We start from the raw sequence: 27,195 nt of genomic DNA on the forward strand, positions 1-27,195 counted from the left end.
TACCAACTTATCTATCTGCGTGCACAAGTCTTCATCTACTCAGAAAATATTCCAATCCCCAAGTTTACGGAGACGTATAAGGAGAGCGTGCATTGATAATTTGAACGGTAACTTGACCAGCATCGTAATAAGTTACTCACAAGTAGGTAATGACGGTTTCTCGCATTTAGAGACGCTTTATCTACGTCGATGTTACAAGCTAAGTGAGATGAGGATAACTCAAAGAATAGGACGAGCGCCCAATTGCTCTTGCTTCCCGAATCTTGTTGAAGTTTTCATCATCCGTTGTGAGCTTTCGGACTTGTCTTGGCTCCTGCACGCTCCGCGGCTCCGAGAACTGACAGTCGAAGACTGCAAATCGATGGAGAAAATCATTGGGGATGGATTTGCAAGGCAGGAATTAGCTGCTTTGGGACTGTTTTCACGTCTCGAATCCCTAAAACTTAACATTCTTCCAAAACTAACGAGCATTTGCGACCAAGCTCTATCCTTTTGTCCGGGGGTGTCCTTCTACATAGAAGGGTGCCCTGGTCTCAGAAAGTTGCCGTTGGACTCGAGTAGCGCGAGGGGAAGCTTCAAGGTCCTAGCAAGAAGCGAATGGTGGACCAAGTTTGAGTGGGACGCCATCGCCCGGGTCATTTTCCAGTTGCATGGAGAGGAGAAATCCGTGGAAGAAATGACATTTAGAGAGGCGGTACGTAAAGTGAAAGATGAGCCCCCGTACAAGTCCACGATTAGATTCCTACCTCGTGGGGGGTCGAGTGAACGAGCAAGTTGAGGCTGATAAGTTTAATATTATTATTTTTTTGTAATAATTAAAAAAGGCGGCTTCGTTTGTCTTTCCATAGTTATGTAATTTTCTGGTGTTGGGATTCCTGTAATGTGGGGGTAAGGGGGGTGTTAAAATGAAGATGAAGGGGAAACAAAACGAAAGCAGCAGCGAATATGCAGCAACTGCAAGTGCCAATTCAATAAAAAAACCTGTCCCTCCCACAATTTGGATTTAAGATCACCGTCTCTCGTCCTTTTTTTTTATAAATTAATTAAATTTTGACAAATTTCTCATCCCTTAATTTTTTTTAATGATAATAATAATTATGTCCGTGATGATTTGGGCTTCCCTTTCTCTTTTGGCAAGGCTTTGGCGTCTCCTCCTCCGATGCGATTGAGCTCTCTGATGCGATTGAGCCCCCCGGCAGCCACTGATACCCTGACATGGTCGATGATGCCTCGCGGCGCTTCTATAGCCGCCATACCCACCGTCGCACTCCACCACCACCGTGGCCCCGTCTCTCTCTCTCTCTCTCTCTCTCTCTCTCTCTCTCTCTCTCTCTCTCTCTCTCTCTCTCTCTCTCTCTCTCTCTCTCTCTCTCTCTCTCTCTCTCTCTCTCTCTCTCTCTCTATCAAGGCCAGGTTGTGGTCGTTGAGTTTAAGAGTTAGCTGCTTTCGTGCACTGGTGGCTGCACCAGTTTCAGTAGCGTCTGCAACTATCCTTGATAAAAGCTCGCTCAGCTGTTTCTTGGGAGCGCAACTTCCCTCCCCTTTGACATTTCCTTTGAAGGTCCAAGCCCTTTGACTCGGTTTTTTTTTCGCGGATGGGGAGCCTTCCTTCGGTGGTAGAAGGTCAGGCGGTGGCGATCCTTCATTGATGGAAATTTCCAAAAAGTTCCCATTCTTGAAGTGGCCAAATTTAAATTCAACTCTTTCAGAAAAAAAAATGTGATCTTTTGGCTCCTCCTTGATCAAATCTTAGTAGCGGGTATCTTTTAACTTTAGCTTGGATTTTTATGGAATTTGAATTCATATTAATTGACATCTTGGATGGGTCGATCTCGTCAGGAATACTTGCAAGATAACCTTGAAGTAAAGAGGCAGAGGCTATGGATGCGTAGATTGTGCCGAGAGGACGACGGGTGATCTGTTGATTGGCCCTGAATGGGGTATTAACATTGAACTATACGATACCCAGGGTAGGTATTCCTATGTCCTCCCTTTTTTTCTTCTCTTTCGATATTTTGATTTGGAATTTTGCATAATCGCTTGACCCTGTTAGTTGTTAGCTGGATCCTACGGCAATTTGAAGCTTGAAAGTGTCTTTGTATGGGGAAAGTTGATTTTGATTGTACCAGTAACGATTGGGATGGCTTGTTAGTATACTGAGAAATCTGTCTTGATAGAAGCCCCCCAATGGGCAGACTTGTGATTTTTTATAAGCATTGGCGTGGTGGCATGGCTTAGTTTTGGATGTTTGAAGTTGCTCAGGTTTTCTTTGATTTACTACCAATGGAGGGGCTGAATTTTCTCTCGGCCCCTTTTCTGGAGTTCCTTTAATATGCTTCCGTTTGAATTGTTGAACCGAATCAACCTATGACAAACATATCTTAGGAATCCGGAAATGTACCGTGATAATTCCTGTAATTGAAAGACTCTCTCTCTCTCTCTCTTTCTAAATGCTTAGATGAATACATCCTGGCATATTCGATTTTGGAACTAAGTATTGCTAGTCCGTTGCTGTTTGTTAACGATGTGATCCATCGGCCTCTCTGTCTTTGGTGGACTTTTTGATTTATCCTTCCAGAAACTCCAAGGAGTCCCACTTTACGGAGCGTATGAATCATGAATTTATTTAGAAATGTAAATCCTTGGGGAGATTCAATTAACTTTTCGTTCTTTACTAAAGAGCAACAAAAAGCATTGTGTGACTGACCCAGTTTTAAGATAATGCTACTTCTTACCTGAAAAAATGGAAAAAAAAAAGTGCGAGGTGGGATGTCGAGATACAAAAGTTGGGTAATAAGTTGAAGGCTACTGAAAACAAATGACCCTCATCCCAAACATGCTATGCATTTTTATACTATCATCTATCACTATAATATAAAGACATGAATGCCATGCTGAAATATGTTATGTAACTTGCTGAATTTGAATATTGTTTCTCAATTGCAGGGAGTATGATTGTACTTCCAAATGAAGATTAGTACTTCATACTCATACTCGAAAATTCACAATTACTGAGATGCTTCTATATCAAAACAATATGTATGTATGTATGTATGTATGTATGTATGTATGAATATATCAATTATCTCTAAAATCTATCTGGGAGTGTTCACACAAAAGAGGGAGTTAAATTATGACATAAATCATATGGCCAACAAGCTGAAGAAATATGCTGCTATTTGCTGTCCCTATTTTTTGACATATGGAGTTTGATAGACAATCATACACGTTGGAGAGAGCATTGATCTGTACATGTTAGCATCCTCAATACTCAATAGCCTCGTCCTTATGTGTTGTTAAAACATTTAGCAGCTTCGTTCTTCAAAATTATTTTATTAGTTTAGTTTTACTTGTACTTTCCATAAGAGAAGAAAAAAGACTGGGGGTATTCCAACTTCCACGATGTCGATGTCATGGATCTTAGTAATGAAGTTATTGTATTGTGCAACTGCTTTTTTGCTGGTTCCTTACATGTTATTTCTGCGTCAAAGATATTGGTTTTAGTCGTTAAGTTGGTTTAACTTCTGTAGGAAGGTAAAGGAGGTGATGAAGATCCTTAAGAAGCGCCTGGGGAATAAAGATCCAAAAATATAGCTTCTGATCCTCTATGTCAGTATCATGCTCTGCTTTCTATATATGTGCTTAGTTCTGGATCCAGTGGCTCTCTTCTTTTCTTTCTTCTAAACGGCTACAAGAGGCGGCTATCACTTTGCTAAAATATTTGGTTATCAATTTCAAGTAGGTGATGGAGACTCTTAGCAAAAACTGCGGCAATAGTGTATTTCAGAATACTATTGAGTCTCATATCCTACAGGAAATGGTTAGAATGGTGTTCAAAAAGGTGCCTACTCTATACCCCACGATTGACTTTTATTATGAATCTGTTCATTTATGAGAATGTCATTTGCTGTTTCTGCATGCTCTGTGCAGCCAGATTTTAATGTGATGGAGAAGTCATTGACATTGATAGATACATGGCGAGAAGCTGTACGGGGACCAAGGGGAAGGTATCCTCAATACTATTCTGCATACAATGAGTTGAAGGTCCTCAGAGATCTTTCTGCTGATTCATTTGTCTAGACTTCTAGTACGATCCTATGTTGCTTTTTCTTAATATGATTCCTCTATGACCATTGACAAACTGCTGGAGTTCGCTTTCCACCCCGAGAAAGAAAAGAGTGTACCATTTTTCACTCCGCCCCAATCTCATGGAGTTCGTTCTACCTCAGCATTCAGCAGTGCTGAAATTAACATAAACATATCATTGTCTGTTTAAATCTTTTTGCAGCTGTTGGTGATATGAGTCTGTATACTTAGCTTGCTTCGAAACTTTCATTAAAAGATGGATTTAATTGGAGGACCTTAATTTTCAAGCTAGCATTATATCCCTCAGAAAGCATATCATTGTCTGTTGAGCTGATGATTAGTTTTGCTGAAATTGATCTAACGGGGCATAGTTTAGATCTTAAGCTTGGTATATGGGTGTGACAAAGAGGATGCAATAGGTTTTCACAGTAGTAAGAACTTGAATTGATCTCCCCTTATAGCAAGTTCTATGTCGCTTCGGCACCCTTATGTGGGAGGATGGCTTTTTTGAAATCGGAGATATATTACTCCTCTCTTATAAATTATGATGCGATGTTATGGTCACCCGTTAGTGGGTTTGGGTATGTTGAGGATGCCATGCTGTTTGCGCCGGTGATGAACAGAGTATCTCAATGAATTAGCCTTGGAAGGCCGCCTTTTTCGGTGAGTCTCTTAAAAATTGTCGCAAGTACCTGTTGTTTGTTCTGATTTTGTTGGAAATTGTGTGCGGATTATCTCAAAATTGATCCCCTCCATCTAGGTGCTATAATTGGAAGCAGCGATAGAAGGTTTGGGCAATTCGGAGTAGGAAAATCTTATGACATTACACCTTTTGGTTGCGGATAAAATGCCGGATCAAAAATTCGGGCTAGAGGGTGGGATAAACCCGGATTGAATAAAAAAAAAAACTTAACACTTATCTCCCAACAATGAAGTAACGCATCTGGTTTGCCGGCAACCGCACAAGGACCACCTCCATGACAACTGGTCATCGTCGCCTTTGATCGCCGCTGATCGTCATCATTGGCCGGCCAATCTTGTTTCGACAACTAAGGTGAAAAAGGAGAAGTCATCACCGATCGTTGTCCACAACGCGTGTCCGCCCATAAAAAGTGATAAAAACAATATCGTCTCTATTAGTTATGGCGATGAAAATAGATTGGCCGCCACAAATTACAACATTGAATCGTCACTGCCATTGGTATCTTGCCATAGGTGCAACAATGGTGATTTTTTGTCTCCGACAAGCAATAACCACATTGGAATTGCATTATTTGACGACCTCGTACCAGTCTGCAATCCCGTCCGATAAAATCAAATCCAAGATATTCAAAGCAAGTAAATTATAGATCAATAATTAAGAATTTTCAAGATTTGGTGCCCCTCACTACCCCTAGATCGGCTCCGACGTCAAGTGGTGTCCGAGCTTCACGTGTGGCATCCACCACCCCATCGCCACCCTCCACCTCTGCATCGTCTACCGCTACCTTGTCTACTAGATCGGTATCGCCCAGAACCTCCTTTGATCGCTCTGTGACGCCCTTGACAACTCGATTCGCTGGCATCCGAATCGCCTCTGACATAGTGAAGTTAAGCAACGAGTACGGCTAGGAGGTGAAGATGGTGGTGGCGGCGGCGGCGGCAAAGGAGACAAATCGGAGACCCAAGACAAATCGAAGGGAGCTAAAGAAAGTGGGTTTGACGATTTGGTGTGGAAGCTCAATAGGTAAGATCTGCATATAAGAGACTGCATTGGGCAAATGAGATTTTCAAAGATTTTCAAATATTTTTAATCATATTTTGGATTGCACTAAATATATGATAGGATTTTTTAAATCCGGAGGATATTTGGAGAATTTTTAATCCTACCTTATCATGTTCTATCTCAATCCGAATTCAGACGATCAAACGTAGCTTTTAAGCATGATTTTGGATTGGTTCTCGCTCATTTTGTGTTTTATTTCGAGGGAGGGACTCATGTAATTAAGGTTTATGTACTTCCTTTTTGCTTACAGTGTATGGGGCGTTACTGCTGATTAGATTTGTCTTCCAAGAGGATCTTGTGCCTGCTAGTCCCATGAGTCTACAGCTCCTAAGTGCCCTTCCGCTCTTTTACTCTCGCGAAATGAAGTATCTGACTCGCACATACTGGTAACCTCATCTAGTGACCTTTTGAAGTTGATTATTTCCAAAGGTAGGTTGACTGAATTTTTCCCTTAAAACAACTATGAAACTGACTTCTGCCATTAGTTCCAAGCTGTTAACTTTTGTGGCTTTCACCCCTCTTTAGTCGGTTTATATGAAAAGCCACGTTAATCACGCCTTCTTCCGATTTTTTTATCCATCATGCTCCTAGGAAATATTGAAATTTATGGTCATCGTCTATGCATGTACAGACACAAGTTCTTAAGAACAATTCCACCGTTTGCCTTGTCAATTGAGATTGGTGTTTTGAGTAATGAATTCCATGTAAAGAATTTCTCAATATATATACACTAATTCTTAAAGAACAATCAAATCCATATATGAATGTAGAACACCATAAGAAAAATAATAATAATAATACACACAGCGGAATTAAAACGTACCTGTTTGAACCATTGTTATTCTCTAAGAAAAGAAATAGATCAACGATCTACTGGAATGCCGATCTTCCTCTCTTTGGCCTATTTCGATATAGCAGCTTTCAATGGGATAAAGCGACCGATAGGCATAGCCTATCCTTTTATAGGCTAGAGAGGGGACCTAGCAAACCCTAATCATTAGTGCGTTAAGTGGGCCCCTCCCATCACAAGCTTCAGTTAAATACAATTGCCTACACTTTGCTGCTCAACTAGGCCTGTTATTTATAGATGCCGAAACCCAATTCAATAAGATCACTAAAGGGTACAACACATATATTAGAATATGATGACACCTAAATTTTTTGCCCAAAAATCATTTTCGAAAAATTGGAACTTGTTTTTCCACAAAAATATTTTGGAATTATTGTACTAAAAAAAAAAACGAAAGAGCAAGGGCCAAGGATTCGAGTGTAGCTAGCCGATACCTAAGGGATCAAATTGCAAATGAACTAGCAAGTTGGGGCCAAAATGCAATTTCCAAAGAGTTGGGGGACCAAATCGGAAAATTTGTAAAATTTGCCCCCAAGCCCTTAAATCATCATTTTTACCCCTAATCAAGCTTGAAATTGAAAGCGGGCAAGGTAAAATTGATCAGATCAAGCCAAAAGGACTAAATTGGCTCAAAGCGGGCATTCTTGGGCAAGAAAATGGCTAATTTTGAGGGACTTTCCTGCAAAATTGGGCATGGAAAATTACAAATTCTGATTATCATCTTAAACTAATAAACTTCTCAAACTGATCAAAAATTCCGACCAAATTAATGGATTAAAGCACTTAAATCAGCTTCCAAAAACCGGTCCACGATTTGGTCTCAATTCAAGGCTGCTGAGTAGCCAACTTTGTGGCCCCACCATATCCTACTCAGCCAGCCGATCAGCGTGAACTCTGGCCGAGGTGTGAGACCATCATTAGGAGTGCAAATGGACAAAAATTTGCCAGGGATAAGCTGCTGAAGACACGTGATAATCTCAGTCAAACCTGCTCACTCAACAGCTGCAAAGTATGATGATTTTGGAGTCAGAGTTGGTGAAGAGACTCAGTTTGCAGGTTTGGTAAGTGGGCAATCACGGGCTAAAAATCTGGTTGGATTTGGTGGATAGGATCTCTGAAGCACGTTCTTTTGGGGGATAAAAAGAAAGGGATGAGACAAGAGGAGGGGAGTTGACGGTCGTTCCAAAAACTCACCCTCAGACGCAACTCAAACAGAAAATCAACCCAAAAAAAGTTCCAGATTGGCTTTTGGAGAGAAAAGGGAGATTTTCGTGAACTTCGAGCCAAAATTATGTAACAGCCCGAATTTCGATGTAATTTCCGGGATCAATGAAACTGATATTATTTCGCATTTCATTTTAGTAAGTCTCACCCAGAGCTGATCACTCTCGGGATACTAACCAATAGGGTATGGCTAACTAGTAGATGGTACGTGGACCGGGGACCCTATCGCGAAAGGGATACCGATCACGAGAGACGCTGAGGAAATATTTTGGGCCAACGTGAGCCGATCTTAGGAAAGGTAACGGATTTGGTTTGGCCAAGGCCAACGATGTACGATTGGGACGCAGGTGATTCTGCAAGACCAAAAGTGCACGTGGTCAACCAGTCCGGAACTTGAACCTAATGATTGTGACCTCTGGAACTAATGATAATTTCTCATTCTCTCAATGATCGAGACCGTCACGATACGAATAGCCTTAGGTCGATACGCGTAACCTCTAAACACCACCCGTTAGTGAGAGACTACGAAATTGAAAGTTTAGCGGGTTTTGTTCACGGAATTGGGCCCGGATTTCGGTATCGATTTTCAAAGGCTTAAGAGACTATTTTTGGGAATCTGACGTCATATTACGCTGGCCACTCACATGTAGAGTTAGTACGAGTAAAAATTGGAATTTCGGTCCGGGGGTGAAAAATTACGATTTTGCCCCCGGGATGCCAGCGTCGCTTTTCGAGGCCAAATGAGGTTATTTTTCGTGGCCGATGCCATTTTTTGGGTGGCCACGCTTACCAGGAGTCATTTTGGACAAAAACTGGAATTTCGACAAAAATTGGAAAAATAATATTATTTTATTCCCGAAACTTTGACGTGGATTTTCGAGGGCTTGCGCGATGAATTTCGCGATTCCGACGCCATATTATGTTGGCCACGCATATATGGAATGCGTATGTGCGAAAATTGGAATTTCGGTTCGGAATCGGAAAAATGACGGTTTTGCCCCTAGGCCATTTTTGGTTCCGAATTTTGGGAAAATTTTAAGGAAATTAATTAAATTTGGACTTATCTTAATTATGGCAATAAAGGACCTAAGTGCCCATGAATTATTGGATAAGATCTAATGTGAACCATTGGATGAGGGGTAAAATGGTTACATTGGCTTGATTTTTGACACTTGGCACCCCTAGTCTAGATGTTTGACCAAGATAAACTCTCTCTCTCTCTCCTCTCACCCTCATTCTGGCCAGAACAGCTCCCTCTCCTCCGTAGCTCACTCCCCCTCTTCTTTTTCTCTCTTGATTTTGCCTTGCCGGAGCTTGCCGTTGGCTACCGGAGCACGCCGCCGACCGCCGTGCCTCGCCGTCGACCCCCTTGGTCCCCCGCCACAGCTCAGCCTCGGTTCCGTCCATTTCTCTCTCCCTTTCCCCCTCTTTTTCCCTCTTTTTCTCTCTTTTTCTCAATTTACATTACGTGAACATGCAGCGAGCTTTAGAGACTCCGTCGCTGGTTAAATCGACACCGGTACATTCGGCATGTCCATACGTCGCCAGTTTGACCCGGTCCGTACGAGAGACCGTGCGATCTTGTTCATCGTCCCCGTACGGTCATTGTTCATCCATACCGTACGGCCCGTCGCCGCAGTGGCCGCGCCTCGCAAGCCACCGTTTTTCCCAGCCGTCCGTACAGCGTGTCCGTACCGTGGTACTGTTCGCGCCGTCCGTACGGGGGGGGGTACTGTTCACCCGTCCGTACACCGCGCCGCCGTCCGCCGGGAATTCCGCCGCGCGGTTTCACTGTTCATCAGTGATCGGCTGCCATTCCCCGTCGTCGTGACCCTTGTTTTGGTGAGTAAAATTCCTAAACCCGGATTAGGACTGATAGTGCATTTTTCCTGGACTGGTTTAGGTATTATCGGTGCATTTTTGACTGGCTTAGATAATAGTAGTGTGTATTTGAGACTGGGTTGAGGACCGATTAGTAGAATTTATTATCGGGAAAATTTAGTGGTTTAATGAGAACTATTGGGGAGGAAAATGGGGTTTAATGATCAATTTAGGAGCTTGTTGGTGAAATTACCGGGTATGCCCGGATTGACTGATGGTATGTAATTCGTGCTTAATTGTGATTGATTGCGTACTGCCATGTCGCATGTTGTGTGGCTGCATTTGTGGAGTGCGATTGGCCACTGTTTGGCTTGTAGTTAATTATTGAGTTGTGAATCGCACGTTGGGCCACACGGTATTAATTGGGCCAATTAAGCACGTGTTGTGACATTGGGTGTCTAAATTACATTGGTGCTCGTGGTGCATTGCATTACACAACATGGACACGCATTGTGTATGCCAAGAGTGAGGCATGTGATGAAATTGTGCGAGAATGCGTGTCTGCCATGAGCATGTGATCACCTAAAATACCCTGAAGCGTTATACGCTGGGTTCAGATAATAATGAGCTGTGTGATCACCTAAGGACCTTCGGGTCGATACCGTCCTCATGCACTTTGAAGCAGGACGATGCCCGGTACGTCCGGAAGGCGACCATCCTCATGCACTTTGAAGCAGGCTCTGGTTCGTAAGGAGAACAGTGTTGCGCCTCATGCACTTTGAAGCGAGGCTAGACACCTTGGGCCGGATCGGATCTTGCGCCTCATGCACTTTGAAGCGAGGCTAGACGGGCCGTGAAAAATTGATGACTCGAGTCGTAATAATAATTAATTGGGCAAGTGTGCCAGTGTGGGCCAGTGGGCCAAAGAAATGTGCATGACATGTCAATGACATTTGCATGCATAAACATGCATTGAATGGCATGCGAGTGTGTAAGACTCGGTGTATGAGCATGTGATTGGCGTACGTGTGATAATGTGTGCCACGTATGTCCCGTGATTATTACATATTGAACTATCTAACTTGCAGGGTCAGAGAATTGTATGATTATGGTTGTGTTATGATTTTAAATGTTTGTTTCCGGTCAGGAGATTGCATGCTAGCCTAGCCTAGGTTTAGGGGTTGAACTCACTGAGATTCGTCTCACGGTTGTGTAAACCGAAACATTTTCAGACCCCAGCAGTAGGATGCCGAGGTCACCACCTCTTTTTGGGAATATCGCATTTTATCCAGTAGTCGTCGAGCATGCACCCCGGTAGGGATGGAGCAGAACGGAGAAGTGGCTGTTTGGGTTATTCCCAGCTGTTGGTGTTTCCTTTTTGGTTGTCGTGAACACTGTAAAAAGAGTTTTAAAATAGTAATATAAGTATGTACATATTTTCTGCATTGATCGTTGTTTATTGGATGGCTATCCTTGGCTCATATTGTAATTGTCTGGGTTTGTTTATTTTATACTTCCACTTGTGCTTGATCTCTGTATGGGCGTGGGTCGGCGACGCTTCCTGGGACGTCGCAATTTATCGACCGAAGGTGGGATGCTCTCGCTTCGTGGGGTACGGGGCGTGACAAATTAGCCAAAACCTTAAACAAGAGAGTGGAACTAAATTCAAAGAGCTTTCCAACCATAGGTCGCACGTCCCAAATGGATGTCGGGAAGCCACCCAAAATCCCCTCGAAAAGCAGCCCATTCTCGGGTCAAGAGAGACCCAGAAATTTTCTATGTTGAAGTCAGACGGTTACTGGTGAGGGAAAGTGGGAGTTTTTGAGAGACATGAGGAACATATGAGGATACCCTTGAATTGGAAATTAAACTAGAATACATATATTTGGGGTTGGTGTCAAATTAGTCAGAAAAAGAGGTCGTTGATTCTGGTTTTGGAGACCAACAAAAACCTTCGTTGTCAGTTCTTTCTTTGCAGATCTCATTTTCCAGTTTGAAGAAGCCTATTTCCCCGCGCCCTTGGAAGACAAGTTTTTGGTTCCCTCGGCCAAGGGATAGTTCAAAGAGAAAATAGGAAGCAAGGTGAGTATCCTACATGTATTTTTGTTCAATTTTAAACATGTTTTAGTCATAAAAATCAAGAGAAAACTAGCCCAGAGAATTGATTTCTGAGGCTGGAATTTTTTTAAGTATTGGAGCCCCTTCATGAGCCCTATATGTTTGACTTGCTACTCCTCTTTGCATGCGTTTTCTACCTTCATGAGCTTGATGAATGTTATACGGGTGTACAAATTATGCTGAGATCTACTTGGTTTGGTCTTTGAAGCCCCGTGTGAACCATGAGATGGCTTGCAACTTGAGTAAAAAGCCAAGCTAACCCACATTGATTCATGGCTAGTCATTATGAACCATGCGTGTATGCTTCTTGGAGGGGTTGTTTCGACGTGTTCACTTGATCATTCTCCATGATGATTGTTTAATTTAAAAGTAGATGTTACGTATATTCTTTCGGATGAAGTGATGTTTCCCATAGATCTTGTACGTGATGAGTGTCGGGGCTTAAACCTGGGCATGCAACAGGTTTGCTTGACCTGGGTTTAAACCCAGATTTGCAAAAGCAGCCCGAACCCACATTTTGGAGGCCGATTCCAACTTGGTTCTTGTGCGTTTTAGGCTGTGATTTCTAGCTAATCTTGTTCTTTACTGTGATAATATAACCTTGATACTTTGGTTCCACTTGATATTACACACGGAGTGAGATTGAAAGCCACGAATATGGCTCGAGGAAGCCATTTGGGGCAGTTTAATGCACACCAAATGCTCGACGAAATGCCCAAACCAAGCTTCGATCTTGAAACGGTTGATTTGAGCCCGGTTCTCGTAATATTCATATTCTGAGTTGTTTCATGTTCACGTAAACCGAGCATAGGCCGATTTAGGGAATTATTATTTTTTAAATAAAAAATGAAAAAATTAAAATAAAAAAAAATCGGAAAATTTCAAAAAAAATGAAAAATGTTGGATATTATCAAATTATGCAAAAAAATGACATTTATGAGATTTTCCTGATTTTATAAAGTCATTTCTCTAATTTAATGCTATTTTGGTATTTTATTACCATTTTTACAACAACAAAAAAAAACCATTTTGCATAGACTAAAATTACTTAGAATAGTTTTGTGTAGCTAGAGTAATTTCATGCATATTTAAATTCTCATTTCGCTCATGGGGGTCCTGTCCCGTGGCATGATAACGAGGCCATGTAATATTATTTGCCCGACTTGTATCAGGTTTTCTCTTTCCGCATTTACTTTCAAGTCACTTCAATTTCTTGGATGTTTACTTACTGCTCTGCTTTTCGATAATTTGAGTGTTAATTTCTTTCCTAAATTAGGTTAGTATTAATCTAGACATTGAAGAAAACAATCCCACAAAAACATTTGCAAGGACACTTAGCGGCTTTGATATCATAGGATTATAATTGGTGATCAAGATCGTGTGACCATTTAGATAATGCACTCTCAAGTTAGGTACCGAAAGGGCGCTAATAGAAATGTTAGTGTAAACAAATCCCCGGCCCTAGAACCTCTGGTTGCGTAGGAATCGAGGCGACACTCCCACGTCTTGATTGGTTTCTAGCCGACCCCAATAGGCTAGTGGCGACTCCTAGAAGTACTTAAGTTATCGACAATTCAAAACGAAATCCAACGTTGCGCGGGGTATGAACTTAGGGAGAGTTCGCACCTAGATCGATGGGCCATCGGTCCGCCTTTTTGGGCAATACCACCTAAACTCGTTCCTTTTTCCCACGATGGAAAAAGAAGGGTCGCGATAGAATATCCATTAACCCGAGTATTTAAAATAAAAAATCAATTAATTAATGTAAGCCCATATTATAGGAAATTTCCAACATTCCATAGATAAGATCCGTGCCGGACTTGCTACCAGAGCTTAGAATTGGAACTTTCCAGCAATCTCTATGGAAACCAACTATTTGCTCGCAAAAGCAGTAAAAGTGTGAATTGCTTATGTTGTTTAAATGAGGATCACGCTTAAATTGGCACAATTGAAAGGTTTAGAACTGAATTGAGAAATTGTCATATGGTTTAAGACTAAATTGGCCAAATTGGCTAAATTAAAAGATTTAGGACTAAATTGACACAAGTGCCATTGTTATAGAACTTTCGTGATAATTTCCCCCTAATGATTGAGTTCTGATTGAGACATCAATTGCAAGGCCCGACATGGTAGAGAATATTTACCGGTCTTTTTGCATTTACTTTGTGGAATGGTTGTTATTTTATCATCGCAACAAGGCCAATTATATAAAAACTCTAAAAAATATCATCAACCTAGCATGAGTCTTATTATTTTGTCAATACATGTTGATTCAAACAATTTTCATTCGAAAGCCCAAATCTTACTAAAATAAGATGATTAATTATGCCACGCTTCGATTTAATTATTTTACCAACAAAAATATTAGGTTACCTTTATAATTTAATTTGAGAAGACTAGTTTTAAAGCACGCGCTACACGGGTGCCAAAAAAACGAAGTTTAATCAACTTGATTTTCATTAATTCGTTTGATACTTTGGGATTGTGGGAAAGTAAATGAAAAGACGAGGAAAGCCACGAAGGGAGCAATTTCAATGAATGTGAATAGATGAGTAAAGGTTTAGTAGCTGTCTCTGCCTTCAATTCATTTGCAAATTTCTCTTTTAAATCGTATTACCTCAAGCTTGATTAAACTAGGAGGAGACGGCCTTCCAAATCTCATGGAATCATTTTGGGAACAAAATGAACGAAATGGTTCTCGATCATCTATTTCATGTAACGTTTTGATATGTTGTCTCGTTCACAAGATTGTAAACATGTTGTTACTTTACTCTAATCCTCATAACACCCAATAAAATCGCGATCAAATCCCAAATACCAACCTCTCTCTCTCTCTCTAACATGGTTGCTTTTGCAATTAGCTTCCTTTCTAGCAAAGCTTGGCATCTCCTCCACCGTAATTGAGCCGATCGATGCGGTTGCCCCTAGATGTGGAGGCTCGACGGTGGTGCTTCCAAATTTATAGGCATTTCGCCTTCAAAGACTACCTCGTTGATATTGAGAAGATGGAGAGAGAGAGAGACCACCGTTATGAGGCCGCACTGGTGGTGCTTGGACATCGTGCGGTGCCCTGGCATGGTCGATGTTTCGCGGCGCCTCTAGCTACCACAATTGTCGCACTCCACTGTCATTCCTCGTCCTCCATCCACCCCCAAGCAAACAACGTCAGGGCAACTCGCTTGGGCAGTGGCCCCGAGTCTTCCGAGGCGGGGCAACCTCCAATCTGGTGTCGCGGCCTAATTTGACCACACGCACGCGCAGAGAAAGTCGAGGATGAAAAGAGGGAAAAGGAAAAAAGGGAAGGAAAAAAAATGGAAAGATGTATCAATTTTACAATGAATAAATTTAGTATTTAAATTTACTCATAATTCTTAAAGGGATCTCACTCCTTTTCATAAAGCGTGTGTGTCTAATTCATCACGTTATGGACGGGACAGCAAATACAAGTAGGTCGAGGGTTGATGGATTCGCATCCAACGACAATCGTGAATCTATTCTTTGGAAGAAGAGTCGTGGGATTAACTACCTCCAACCGATTCGTGATGATATTTTATGCATATGACATGCGAGGTCGAGACAGTGCCATGCCATGTATCCACGCTGAAGAATTTGCAACAAATAAACTAGAGATCACCATGGCCAATCTCTAGTTCACATGTCTTCTGCTAACGTGTACAAGAAAAAGTATAAATGGATTGTCTGACAATTATATGGCGTCCAACTCTTCCTAGACATTGACTTGTGAAAGTATTCAACTGATGATGGTCGTGATGCGCCCACTAAGCCCATCCAAATAAAATCGTTATGTCAGTTTTCAGTACAATTGTACAATGATGCCTGTTTACAAAAATATGCGATTATTTGCATAGGGAATCTTATACACACAATGTTCGTTTCTTAAAACTAAAATATCATCACACGATTATACTTCATGAATTTAATGTTAGTGGATTCTCATATGAAGAACATATTGAATCTTCTATGAGAAGTATTCGGTGCATCCGAATGGACGTCATTGTAAATGGCCCTCTGTGCTCCTAGTGCACTTAATAATTTTCCATTTGATAAGGCTCAAGCAAAATATGTTTAGAGGAAGACCGACAATTCGTATATCATACAAGAAGTAGTCGAGGTCTACAGAGACTCTCTCCAGCACCCCCTGGAGCTGGCTCTATTAAAGAGTTCCAACCATGCAGAAACCGAATTTAAAGTGGCACATCCCATGAAATGCTGGCAATTCGTATTTTCGTGTCGAACTTAAAATTATGCCATATGCTGTAGCTTCGCCGTAAAACTTTGTGCTCTTGTTGAAATATGATGTGTTTTAAAATCTTGTCATTTTTAGATTTGACAATATTTGTTTTCATAAACTTATCAAAACCCATGTCGATTGATGTCAAATTGAATCCTAAGACTAGTCTTGCCTACTTAAAAAGAGAATTAAAGCAAAAAAGAATATATGATCATGCCGTAATAACTATTATTATAAGCAAATATTTTAATAGACAATCAACCTATAAGAGGCCTATCATGTAATAGTCATTACTACAATCAAACGCATTGTAAGTTTTAGAAGAAGTTTGATGAAGTGCATGTATTGTTCGTAACTAATAACCACCTAACATTCGAGAGTTGAAAATTCGTATTCACGTGTACTTAAATTCGGGTTATGTCAGGTTGAGTCATTACAAAATTTTATACTCATATTGAACACGTCAATATTGTGTATTTTATATTCATATCATTTTGGATTTGACAACATTTATTTTTAATGACGTGTCAAACCATGTCAATTCGTGTTAACAGTTGAGATCCTAAGGACACGTCTGGTTGCTTGAATAAAAGATTTGACAAGATAAAAATTATTCCATCACGAGTGTGGTGACATATTCAAATTGGGATAAGCCTCAAGAGGCCTGGTATCCTGGACAATTTATCCAAGTGATAGGGGTCAATTATCTCACTCAAGCAGAATGAGAATTTTTTTAGTAATTAATGTGAATTTATCTATTCTTTTTATGTCTTTGGTTATATCCATCGTAGTATATGCTAGATTGTTTGGATAATGACACAAATGGTCCATGAACTTTGATCCGATATGTAATGTAGTCCCTAAACTTTAAATTTGTGCAATGTGGTTCTTGAATTTTTAATTTTTTTAATATAGTCCATGAACTTTTATTACATATTCTATTTAGTCTCTAAATTATATGAAAATGTTCAATATTGCCCTTCCGTTAATTCAAGTTCATGGATAATATTGAACATTTTCATAAAGTGGAGGGACTAAATTAAATATGTACCAAAAGTTCATGTACCACATTGAATAAATTAAAAATTCATGGACCATATTGAATAAATTTAAAATTTATAGATAATATTGTATATTAGTTTAAAGTTTATAAATTATTTTGTAATTTTTCCTTTATACGATGAGACTTATTATTTTATCTTATTCGATCACGTCTCAATCTTTGTAATGGTGAATAAAAATTGTTTTAGGCTCCGTTCGTTTAGCTGAAAATATTCTCCTTTTGGAAAATATTTTCCCGGAAGTCATTTTCCTGAAAAATGTTTTCCTGGAACACAATTTTCTGGTCTTCGGTTAAAATTTGAAAAAGTTTCGGAAAATATTTTCTGGTGTTCGGCGACCGCCGATCCGGCGGCGGCGACCGGTGGCGGCGGTCGACAACCGGCGAGGGTCGACGGCGGCGGGGGCGGCGCGATCGGCAACCCACGGCGGTCGGCGGTGGCGGGCGGCGGCGGCGCGATCAGCGATGGCCAAGCAGCGGCCGGCGATCAGCGGCCACGCGGCAGCGATCATCAGCCGGCGGCGGCAGCGAACCGGCAGCCGGCGGCGGCCGGGCGGCCGCGACCGGCAATCGACGATGCGCCGACTGACGGTGACCGGCGATCAACTTCCTCTCCCACGGAAAATATTTTCCCTCACATGGGCAATTTTGCTTTCACTTTGGGGGAAAAGGTCCTTTTCCCCCAAAGTGAAAGCAAAATTGCCCATGTGAGGGAAAATATTTTCCGTGGGAAGTTATTTTCCGCCCCCAAACACTGAAAAATGCGGAAAATATTTTTCTGAGAAATATTTTTCGCCAAACAAATGGAGCCTTAAAATTCCTCTTCTTCGCTTTGAAAAGTAAATTTAAAAAAAATAAATAAATGAATGTACGAAGGGGGATGAACGTGCTCTTGCCGACACAAAGCTCAAACTCCAAGGGCCATTAAAGTGGACCCGCCCACCACCCACTTTTTTGTCTCCCATGAAAGCCGAAGGACCGGCCTTCGCCTTTACTTTCTCAGGTTAAACGTTTTTCCAATCGATGCCAAGTTTTTGAAAGTGAAAACCTTTCGGTCCAGTTGATACGACAACTCAACAATAATGAAGATATTTAGGTCCCACTATGATTCGTGTCGATCTACGAGAAAGTGGAGGTTTAAACCCCACTGATTTTTGGGCATTGAATGGCCAAAACCATTTTTTGACCATGATAGTGTCACACCCCGAAACCTACCAATATGGGGAATGACACGACCGTCCTTTCGCCCAAAGGACGCAGCCTCAAACCACCCAAGAATCTCAATAACATCGCTCTCGTTCTATTGGCTGCTAAACAAAGAACCCGAAAGGTTGGGAAAGAGGGGGTGAGCAACATGCTCGAGTGAATAAGTACATCTCTTCTAAGTAGATCGAAGCAATCACTATGCATATGTACAAAGCAATACCAGAACTTCAGAAGCCAAACCCAAGGTTTAAAATACATATAGAATCACATAACAGTTATTTCATTTCATCAAAACTTTGTACAAGTCACAAATACACATTTAAATCCACAATCACAATTCAAACTATCAATGGTCAAGTCCATTGATCAATCTTTATACAAACCACGTCAATGGTCCATTCCATTGACTAATCTCAAATCACACATCAATGGTCTATTCCATTGATGAATCTCATATCATATCAAACGTCGATGGTCCATTCCATCGACCAATCTATTGCTCAATATCTAACTATGATCACGACACAAAGCCTTGTGACAAGGCTACCAAGATTCCCCCCTTGGTAAGGTCTCCACCTACAAAGCCGGTGGCTCGGCCCAGAAGGATATCCTAAACCCGGTATGCATACCCCCAAGCCCCTCAATGGGCTCACAGCGATATTAAGCATCAAACAATCATCATCCAATATCAGAAATCTAATCCAGAATACATTTCACAAACCAAACAAATAACTTTCTCGTAACACGGCTCATCCGCCGGAAATACATTTCGTAGAGCATTTCTTGAATAATTTCCGAACTCATTTCATAAACTAGTTCATAACACAATATACAAATGTATCCTTTCATAATACATTTCCAAAAACGATTCTCAAATCATTGACAAATACTAAAAAGTAGTAAATGCTCGATCCCGATTTATGCAACAAAATGCTCTTTTAAGTTCAACATATATATTTATGTCGAATCATAATTCCTTCGAGATATGATTTTTATAAAATCAAAGAAGAGATAGTACCACTCACCTGGAATCCCAAAAATCAAACAACCACGCTCACTCGAATCGACGATCTCGTAATCCTAACAATTAAACGAGAATCGACATCAAAATCAAGTAAAGCACCATTTCACTAACGACTAGACTAAACTAAGCTTAGACGCTAATCAAAACGACTCAAACACGCCCACAAATCCTCCTCCAAAGCGATTATCCAAATCGCCCGCAACGCGAAACTTGAACGCGAAACTTGATCGCGCCGTAACTTTTTCCATCGAACTCCGATCCTAGCAAACTTATAGTCAAAAGAAAGCCCGTTCCGAGTATTACAAAAGCCCCAACTTGACCGTCCCAAAATTGAGCCGAAAACCGACGAAAATCGGCCTAAAGCCCACTGATCGCGCACTGTTCACCTTGTGCGGCCAACTTCAAAAATTCATATTGGGCAAACCGTAGGTCCAAATCAAGATCCGTAAGTTCCCACAGCTCCACAACACCACAAACTATCAATTCTATAAAACTACGCAGCTCTACGACTCAAAAATCGGACTTCGCCGCTCGAATTTCCCAAAATTCCGAATTTCAAGCCCTAAATCGGAAAACTTTTCCGATCGGATGAACGAGGGGCGTGAATGCTTACCGGACGTTGCGATACGAAGTCGAATCGGCTAGGCGAGGTTCGCGCGGCACCAAACCCTCCCTTTCTTCTTCTTCTTCTTCTCTTCCTCTCTTTCTTTCTTTTCCGTTTCTGTTTTCTCCTCCCCGAAAGCTCTCGGTCCTATTTTATAATTGAAGTCCACTGTAGCAAATGTTGACTTGTTGACTTGTTGACCTTTTTTTTTTTTTTTAATACTCAAATATTACAGATGGAGTGTAGGAAATTGCGCGTCATGCATGCTACATCGACGGATCCCCACCCTTCGTAGAAATTGAAAGTTATTACTGTGTATACTTTCTATTTAAGTAATTTGAAAAATGCATTTGACAACGCGCTTATTTGGACGAGGACAATATTTGAAATGATTAAACTGAGATATATTATTTTATGTAGTCATTTCGGAACCAATCACGGCCAAGGAACTTTGCGGGTTATTATTGCCATCACCTCATATGTTTATCTCTTTAGCATTTCTCATCATGCTCGAAAGGCGGTATTATCAAAAGAAGTCAAATGAGTGATTCGTGTTGAGAATTCAATATTAGGGGTGATAAAAAAAAATTCTCCTATTAAATTGTATAAAATTTAAAAAATTCTCATGGGTTAATATGGAAATTTTTGGAGAAGGGGCAGGTATACTTTATTTCGTTATAATTGTAGTTTAAAATACTATTCTTCAGAGACAATTTAAGTCGCTTTATCAAATTCACATTGGAAGTTTGAAAGGATTTGTTGAGTATGATATTAATTATCGACTTGTGGTGCTTATGCGTACCACTTCGAACATAAATTGCGCTCTTGATCCCCTTACTTTTACAACTATTTAATTTTAGTCCGTGTATTGTTGTTTCTGGAAAATACTCGTCTTACTATTTCCACTACAAAGCCTAAGAAAAATGTCAAGGGAATGCATTGATTAGTACGTGACACCTGCACGTGCCAATCTATACAATTAGTATCAACAAACTCATTAGTAATGTAACTGATGAAACTTTTACTTACTAAATATTGAAGAGTTAAAGCTGACACTTGCTATTAATAGCCTTTCCACTACTTGAAAAAGTCGTAATTATTAATGTCATGTTGATTATGTCATTTCTAGTATCAGGAAACATGTTAAAGGTTATTCGAGTAAAAAAAGTGAGAATGGACGACCAGTGTCAGCGATCTCCTTTGGCGTTACCATAGGAGTTCTATACCCACGACATAATATTTGGTTTGAGCTATATTTATAACTCATTTTAAGCAAGCACATCATCGCAGTCCCACCAAGGTTCTAGTGGGAGTAGAGTCGGGCTAATTCAATATCAAGGCATGATCGAACCAATGCTCTAGAAGAACCAAGGTACCTTAAGGCCAATGAGCCATTCGGTAATTCAAACATATGATCAGAGGGTCTCAAACTACTTGGTAGTAAGCCCTATACCTTTAGACCGATTACCGTTTTGGTGGAGGAACCTTTATTTTACTATACGAGGTAGTGAGTTAAAATTATTAGCAAAAAAATTAAATGTTACAAAGACTTTTACATATAGGTACCATGTGTCGAGCGTCAGCGCTGACTAAAAAAATTCACCGAATTTTTAATGAAAATTTGATGAAATTACTTATACTGTGGTTAGAGAAGAGCACAGTACTTAGAATTCATGACAAATGAAAATAAAGGGGTCAATTATGATATCTCTTGAAGTGTAGGGATCGGAAGTGTAATCTCTTTACACTGTGTTTTATTTCTTCCTTGTTTGCAATAAGTTTTACCATATGAGAAAAATATATAAATCCCCAGTAACTGAATACATGCAAGGCAGGACCATCAAAAAGTTTTGCAAGGATAACCACAAAAAATTGAGATATTTGTCCAGTCGGTCACTAATCCCATCAACCAAACACAAAAGAAAAAAACCTTTCAATCGTAAGATAAAGTAGTCCATTATTTTGAAAATAGATTATTGGGACAGCATAGTATTGGCATCTTCTTTACATATTGTCTTCTCAACGGATCTATCAAGTAAGATGTGAACGAGAGAATTGATCGTACCTCAAGATCATGAAATGTCATTTCGTACATCATATTAAGCCACGCATCTTACAAATAATATGAGAGTATAATAGATAAAAAAAAGAAGATGGAAATGTGATTGAAAAATTAATGTTTCAATACTATGGGTATAACTTCTTCGTGTCTCATGGTAGTGTATAATTGGTATATAACAATTGTCCGTCTTAAGTTTTATTGCATGTAGACAATATCACAGTTTTTGTCCAACTTTTCAATTGTGTTTTTCGGTATTAAATGTTCTTTTAAGTAATTTGAACCAGTCACAGTGACTAAACTTTGCTAAATTATGCTAATTATCGCGCAAGCAACCGCTAGGACTCTGTATGTTACTGTTAATATTTTTTTAATAGAACTAAACTATGCCCGTGCAATGCTTTTCTTTGCTATTTGTTTTACTTCTTATGACCTATATCTTGCATGCTTGGATAATTAAATGCATGATGCATATGGATTTAATGTGCAGTCTTTGATTTGTCAAAAGTTAATGCTTCACCTACCTATTGCTTGACCTTACTATTATAGCTAATTCACATGTAACTAGACAAGTGGATCAAGTAAAAATACTCACAAAAATAATAATGCTAAATTATTTCAAAGTTACAATTTCCATTACACAGGCATGAATTTTACTAATTGAAGTTGCCAATTAATTATTGCCCATTGAAAAATGTATTTCCCCTTAAAATTGATCTCCACTATGGAAATTACATAATAATGCTAGGAAATTCTTTTTTATAAAACAATGAATAATCTATCTAATCAATAAAGAATTAATGCATAGGAAAATATTACAATGGATGATTAATATTATCCTAAAATTCCTCAGAAGCAAGGATTAGTGGTTTCTTGCCCGATGGTTATGTTCTATTCAAACCTCACGAGTACGCATATAACAAATTAGAGAGTTTTGTGGAAGAGTCTGTAATAATATATTTATATAGATGTATATATAAGTAACGGCCTGCACACTTTCTATACCACGTGCAACACTATACTTTCATAATCCACCGTTCTAAAAAGTTGTTTGTCAGCATGCGCAATAATTCAGCCCACTGAGTTGTGTTTTCTACTATTTGCTACTTTCCGCTTTGCTTTTACTCAGGTCTGCCATTTCGGCTTGTATCATTGTAGTCTTTGTCGGCCATTACTTGGGCCTGTATGATTGAGTCTATAACGGCAGCTTACAAGATGGCTCTCCACAATCGAACACCACCCATCTGCCCGTCTTTCCAACCATCTGCGTAGTCCATTTTTCGATCTCTTATCTCGGAAAGAATTTATGGATTTCGCAACTTCTCTTTTACAACTCGTCAACAATTTATGGGGCTTGGCCAGAAGACCTTTGGGCTACATTTGTCATCTGAAAGATAATGTCAACTCGTTGCGGAACACAACTGGCGAGCTGAAGGCCAAGAGCGAACATGTGCTGGCAAGGGTGGAAGGTGAAGAAAGAGGAGGAGGTGTGCGGCGCACAGGAGAAGTGGCGTACTGGTTAGACACGGTGCAAAAACTTGTTGGTCAAGTAGATCAAATTCTTCGAGAAGCCGGTGAATGTGATCAAATTAAATGTCTCAGCCGTTGTCTTCCATCGAATTGCTGGTCGAGTTGTAAATTGGGGAAAAGAGTCGATCAAATGCTCAATGAAGTGAGAGAGCTCCAAGCTAGGGAATTCGGAGTTGTGACGTTGACGTCGCCTCCTCCTCCGGTGCTTGAGATGCCTATGGACGAGACCGTGGGGCTTGACATTTCCAAGTTTAATGAAGTGTGGAAATGGGTAGTGGACGAAAAACAAGTAGGAGTAATTGGGTTGTCCGGAATGGGCGGTGTTGGAAAGACCGCCCTCATGAGAAGGATCGAGAAGGAGCTTTCGCGTGCAAATAACGGATTCGATGTTGTTATTTGGGTGGTGGTGTCCCAGCCGGTGAATAAAGATAGAATTCAAGACACCATAAGGAGAAGGCTGGGCATTGAAGATGAGCGTTGGGAACGATGGTCCTGGGAAGAGAGGGTCTATCATATGTGCCAAGTTTTGACCCGGAAGAAGTTTGTGTTGTTGCTTGATGATCTATGGGCGAGGCTAGACCTTTCCAAAATCGGAGTTCCTTGTCCTGGTCTCGAGAACGGATCCAAAGTAGTGCTCACAACTCGGTTGAAGCATGTATGCGACCACATGGGAGCGGACAAAACCTTGGAAGTACAGTGCTTGACGCACAGAGAAGCTTTGAAATTATTCGAGAAGAACGTCGGCAAATCGCTTGTAGATTGTCATCAAGAAATTCAAGACCTTGCAGATAACATTGCCGAAGAGTGCAAAGGGTTGCCACTAGCCCTTATTACTGTCGGGCGAGCCATGGCCAGAAAAGATAGTCCTCGTGAGTGGAGGCATGCGCTAACAACGCTGAGGAACAGACCGCACAAGTTGCAAGGTATGGTTGAGGAAGTGTACGACATACTAGAGTTCAGTTATAATAGCTTAGATGACTCTACTCGACAAGCTTGCTTCCTGTACTGTTGTCTCTTCCCGGAGGATTACCCTATAAATACGAACCAGCTTATTGAACTCTGGATTGGAGAGGGCTTGCTAGGAGACACCAATGATGTATACAGTATGCGGGACGAGGGAGAGTCTGTTTTGGGGGATTTAAATAGGGCTTGTCTATTGGAAAGTGGGCGTGATGGTGATCGACAGTATGTAAAGATGCACGACGTCATCCGTGACATGGCGACCTGGATCGCTCGTGACCGTGGGCAAAGGGAGAACAAGTTGCTAGTGATAGAGAAAGACGAAGAAATGTTCGCAAAGATGATCTCCAAATGGGGGGAAGCGGAGAAAGTATCTATACGGGGAGAATGGATTCAGAACATCGACCAAACACCATCCAGGTATTCCCAGCTTGAAACTTTGTTTGTAAGGGAAACAAGAGTGACGGTCGTGCCAAGTGGATTTTTCGACTCGATGACGGCTTGTCTGGCGGTCCTAAACCTGTCCAACAACGAACATATCAAGTCATTCCCCGAAGGGATTTGCAATCTAATTAATCTACGGTACTTGAACTTGTCGGGCACCAGAATTAGTGAATTACCCAAAGAAATTAAGAACTTGACTTGTTTACAGTGGTTGCTACTAGACTACATGTTGGAGGACATCTTAATTCCGATAGGGGCAATCACAAGCTTACCGTTGAATGTGTTCAGCCAGTGGGTGACTTATCAGGGTTGTGGTGGATGTTTCTCGCAATCGGGTCAAGTGAAGGAAGAAGAGATGGTAGAGGAACTAGGGTGCATACAACATCTCACCGACTTATCTATTTGCGTATGCGAGTCTTCCTCTGCTCAGAAAATATTTCAATCCCCGAATTTACGGAAACGCATAAGGAGAGCGCGTATCGATAATAAGAATGGTAACTTGACCAGCATCATAATAACTTACTCATCAGCAGGCATTGACGGTTTCTCGCATTTAGAGACACTTTATCTACTTGAGAGTATCAACCTGAGTGAGATGAAGATAACTCAAGGAATAGGACAAGCGCCAAACCACTTTTGTTTCCCCAATCTCGTTGAAGTTGTGGTCAATGGCTGCGGGCTTTCGGACTTGTCCTGGCTCGTGCACGCTCCGGAGCTCCGGCAACTGGAGGTCAAAGGCTGCGAATCGATGGAGAAAATCATTGGGGATGGATTTGCAAGGGAGGAATTAGTTGCTTCTGGACTTTTCTCACGTCTCGAATCCCTAATACTCGGCTGTCTTCCAGAACTAACGAGCATTTGTGACCAGGCTCTATCCTTTCCCCAGGGGGTACGCTTCCACATATGGGGGTGCCCTCGTCTCAGAAAGTTGCCATTGGACTCGAGCAGCGCGAGGGGAAGCTTCCAAGTCAAGGGGCACAGACGCTGGTGGGCCGAGTTTGAGTGGGACCCCACCGCCCAGGTCACTTTGCAGTTGGACGACCGGGGCCCTGCAGAAGAAATGACATTCAGACATGCGGCGCGTAAAGTGAAAGACGAAACCTGTTACTGGGCCAATATTGGATTCCTACCTAGTGGGGGGCCGAGTGAGTGAGTGAGTTGAGGCTGATAAGTTTAATATTGTTTTTTTTATAATTAAAAAAAAGGCGGCTTCGTTTGTCTTTTCATAGTTATTGCTAACAAGCTGGAGGAATATGCTGCTATTTGCTGTCCCAATTTTTTGACTTATGATGAAGTTTGATATGCAATCAAACGTTGGAGAGAGCATTGATCTGTACATATTAGCATCCTCAATAGCGTCGTCCTAATGTGTTGTTCAAACATATAGCAGTTTCTTTCTTCAAAGTTTATTTGTTAGGTAGTATTACCTGTACTTTCCATAAGAGAAGAAAAAAGACCGGAGGTGTCCCAACTTCCAAGATGTCATGGGTCTTAGTAATGAAGTTATTGTATTGTGCAACTGCTGTTTAGCTGGTTCCTTACATGTTATTTCTACGTCAAAGATATTGGTGTTAGTCGCTGAATTGGTTTAACTTCTGTAGGAAGGCAAAGGAGGTGATGAAGATACTGAAGAAGCTGCCTGGGGAATAAAGATCCAAAAATACGGCTTCTGACCCTCTGTGTCAGTATCATGCTCTGCTTTCTTATTTGTGGATAGTTCTGGATCAAGTTGCTCTCTTCTTTTCTTTCTTCTAAATGGCTACAAGAGGCGGCTATCACTTGGCTAAAATATTTGGTTATCACTCTGTACCCCATGATTGACTTTTATTCTGAATTTGTTCATTTGTGAGATTGTCATTTGCTGTTTCTACATGCTCTGTGCAGCCAGATTTTAATACGATGGGGAAGTTATTGACGTTGATAGATACATGGCAAGAAGCTGTAGGGGGACCAAGAGGAAGGTATCCTCAATATTATTATGCATACAATGAGTTGAAGGTAGCCTCAGAGATCTTTCTACCGATTCATTTGTCTCGACTTCTAGTATGACCCTATGTTGCTTTTTCTCAATATGATTCCTCTATTACCATTGACAGACTGCTGGGGTTCGCTTTCCACCCCGAGAAGAAAAGAGTACCATTTTTCACTCCGCCCCGATCTCATGGAGTTCATTCTACCTCAGCATTCAGTAG

At 41.0% G+C, this 27,195-nt stretch overlaps 1 protein-coding gene and 1 pseudogene across 1 annotated transcript in view; both read left to right on the forward strand.

The window, feature by feature from the left end:
* Nucleotides 1–26,192, forward strand: part of LOC115665132 (disease resistance protein RPS5-like) — a 54,705-nt gene extending 28,513 nt beyond the window's left edge. Inside the window, exon 2 of the mRNA XM_056311258.1 lies at nt 26,147–26,192. Coding sequence (XP_056167233.1) covers nt 26,147–26,152 — 6 coding nt within the window. The 3' untranslated portion in view covers nt 26,153–26,192. The remainder of the gene's footprint in view (nt 1–26,146) is intronic.
* LOC115681686 (probable disease resistance protein At5g63020) lies at nt 23,083–25,882 on the forward strand (annotated as a pseudogene).
* Nucleotides 26,193–27,195: the final 1,003 nt, after the last annotated feature.

The sequence above is a fragment of the Syzygium oleosum genome, unplaced genomic scaffold (assembly GCF_021117445.2).
Source record: "Syzygium oleosum isolate NSW1041296 unplaced genomic scaffold, Sole_v2.1 Sole_v2.05, whole genome shotgun sequence".
Lineage (NCBI taxonomy): Eukaryota > Viridiplantae > Streptophyta > Magnoliopsida > Myrtales > Myrtaceae > Syzygium > Syzygium oleosum.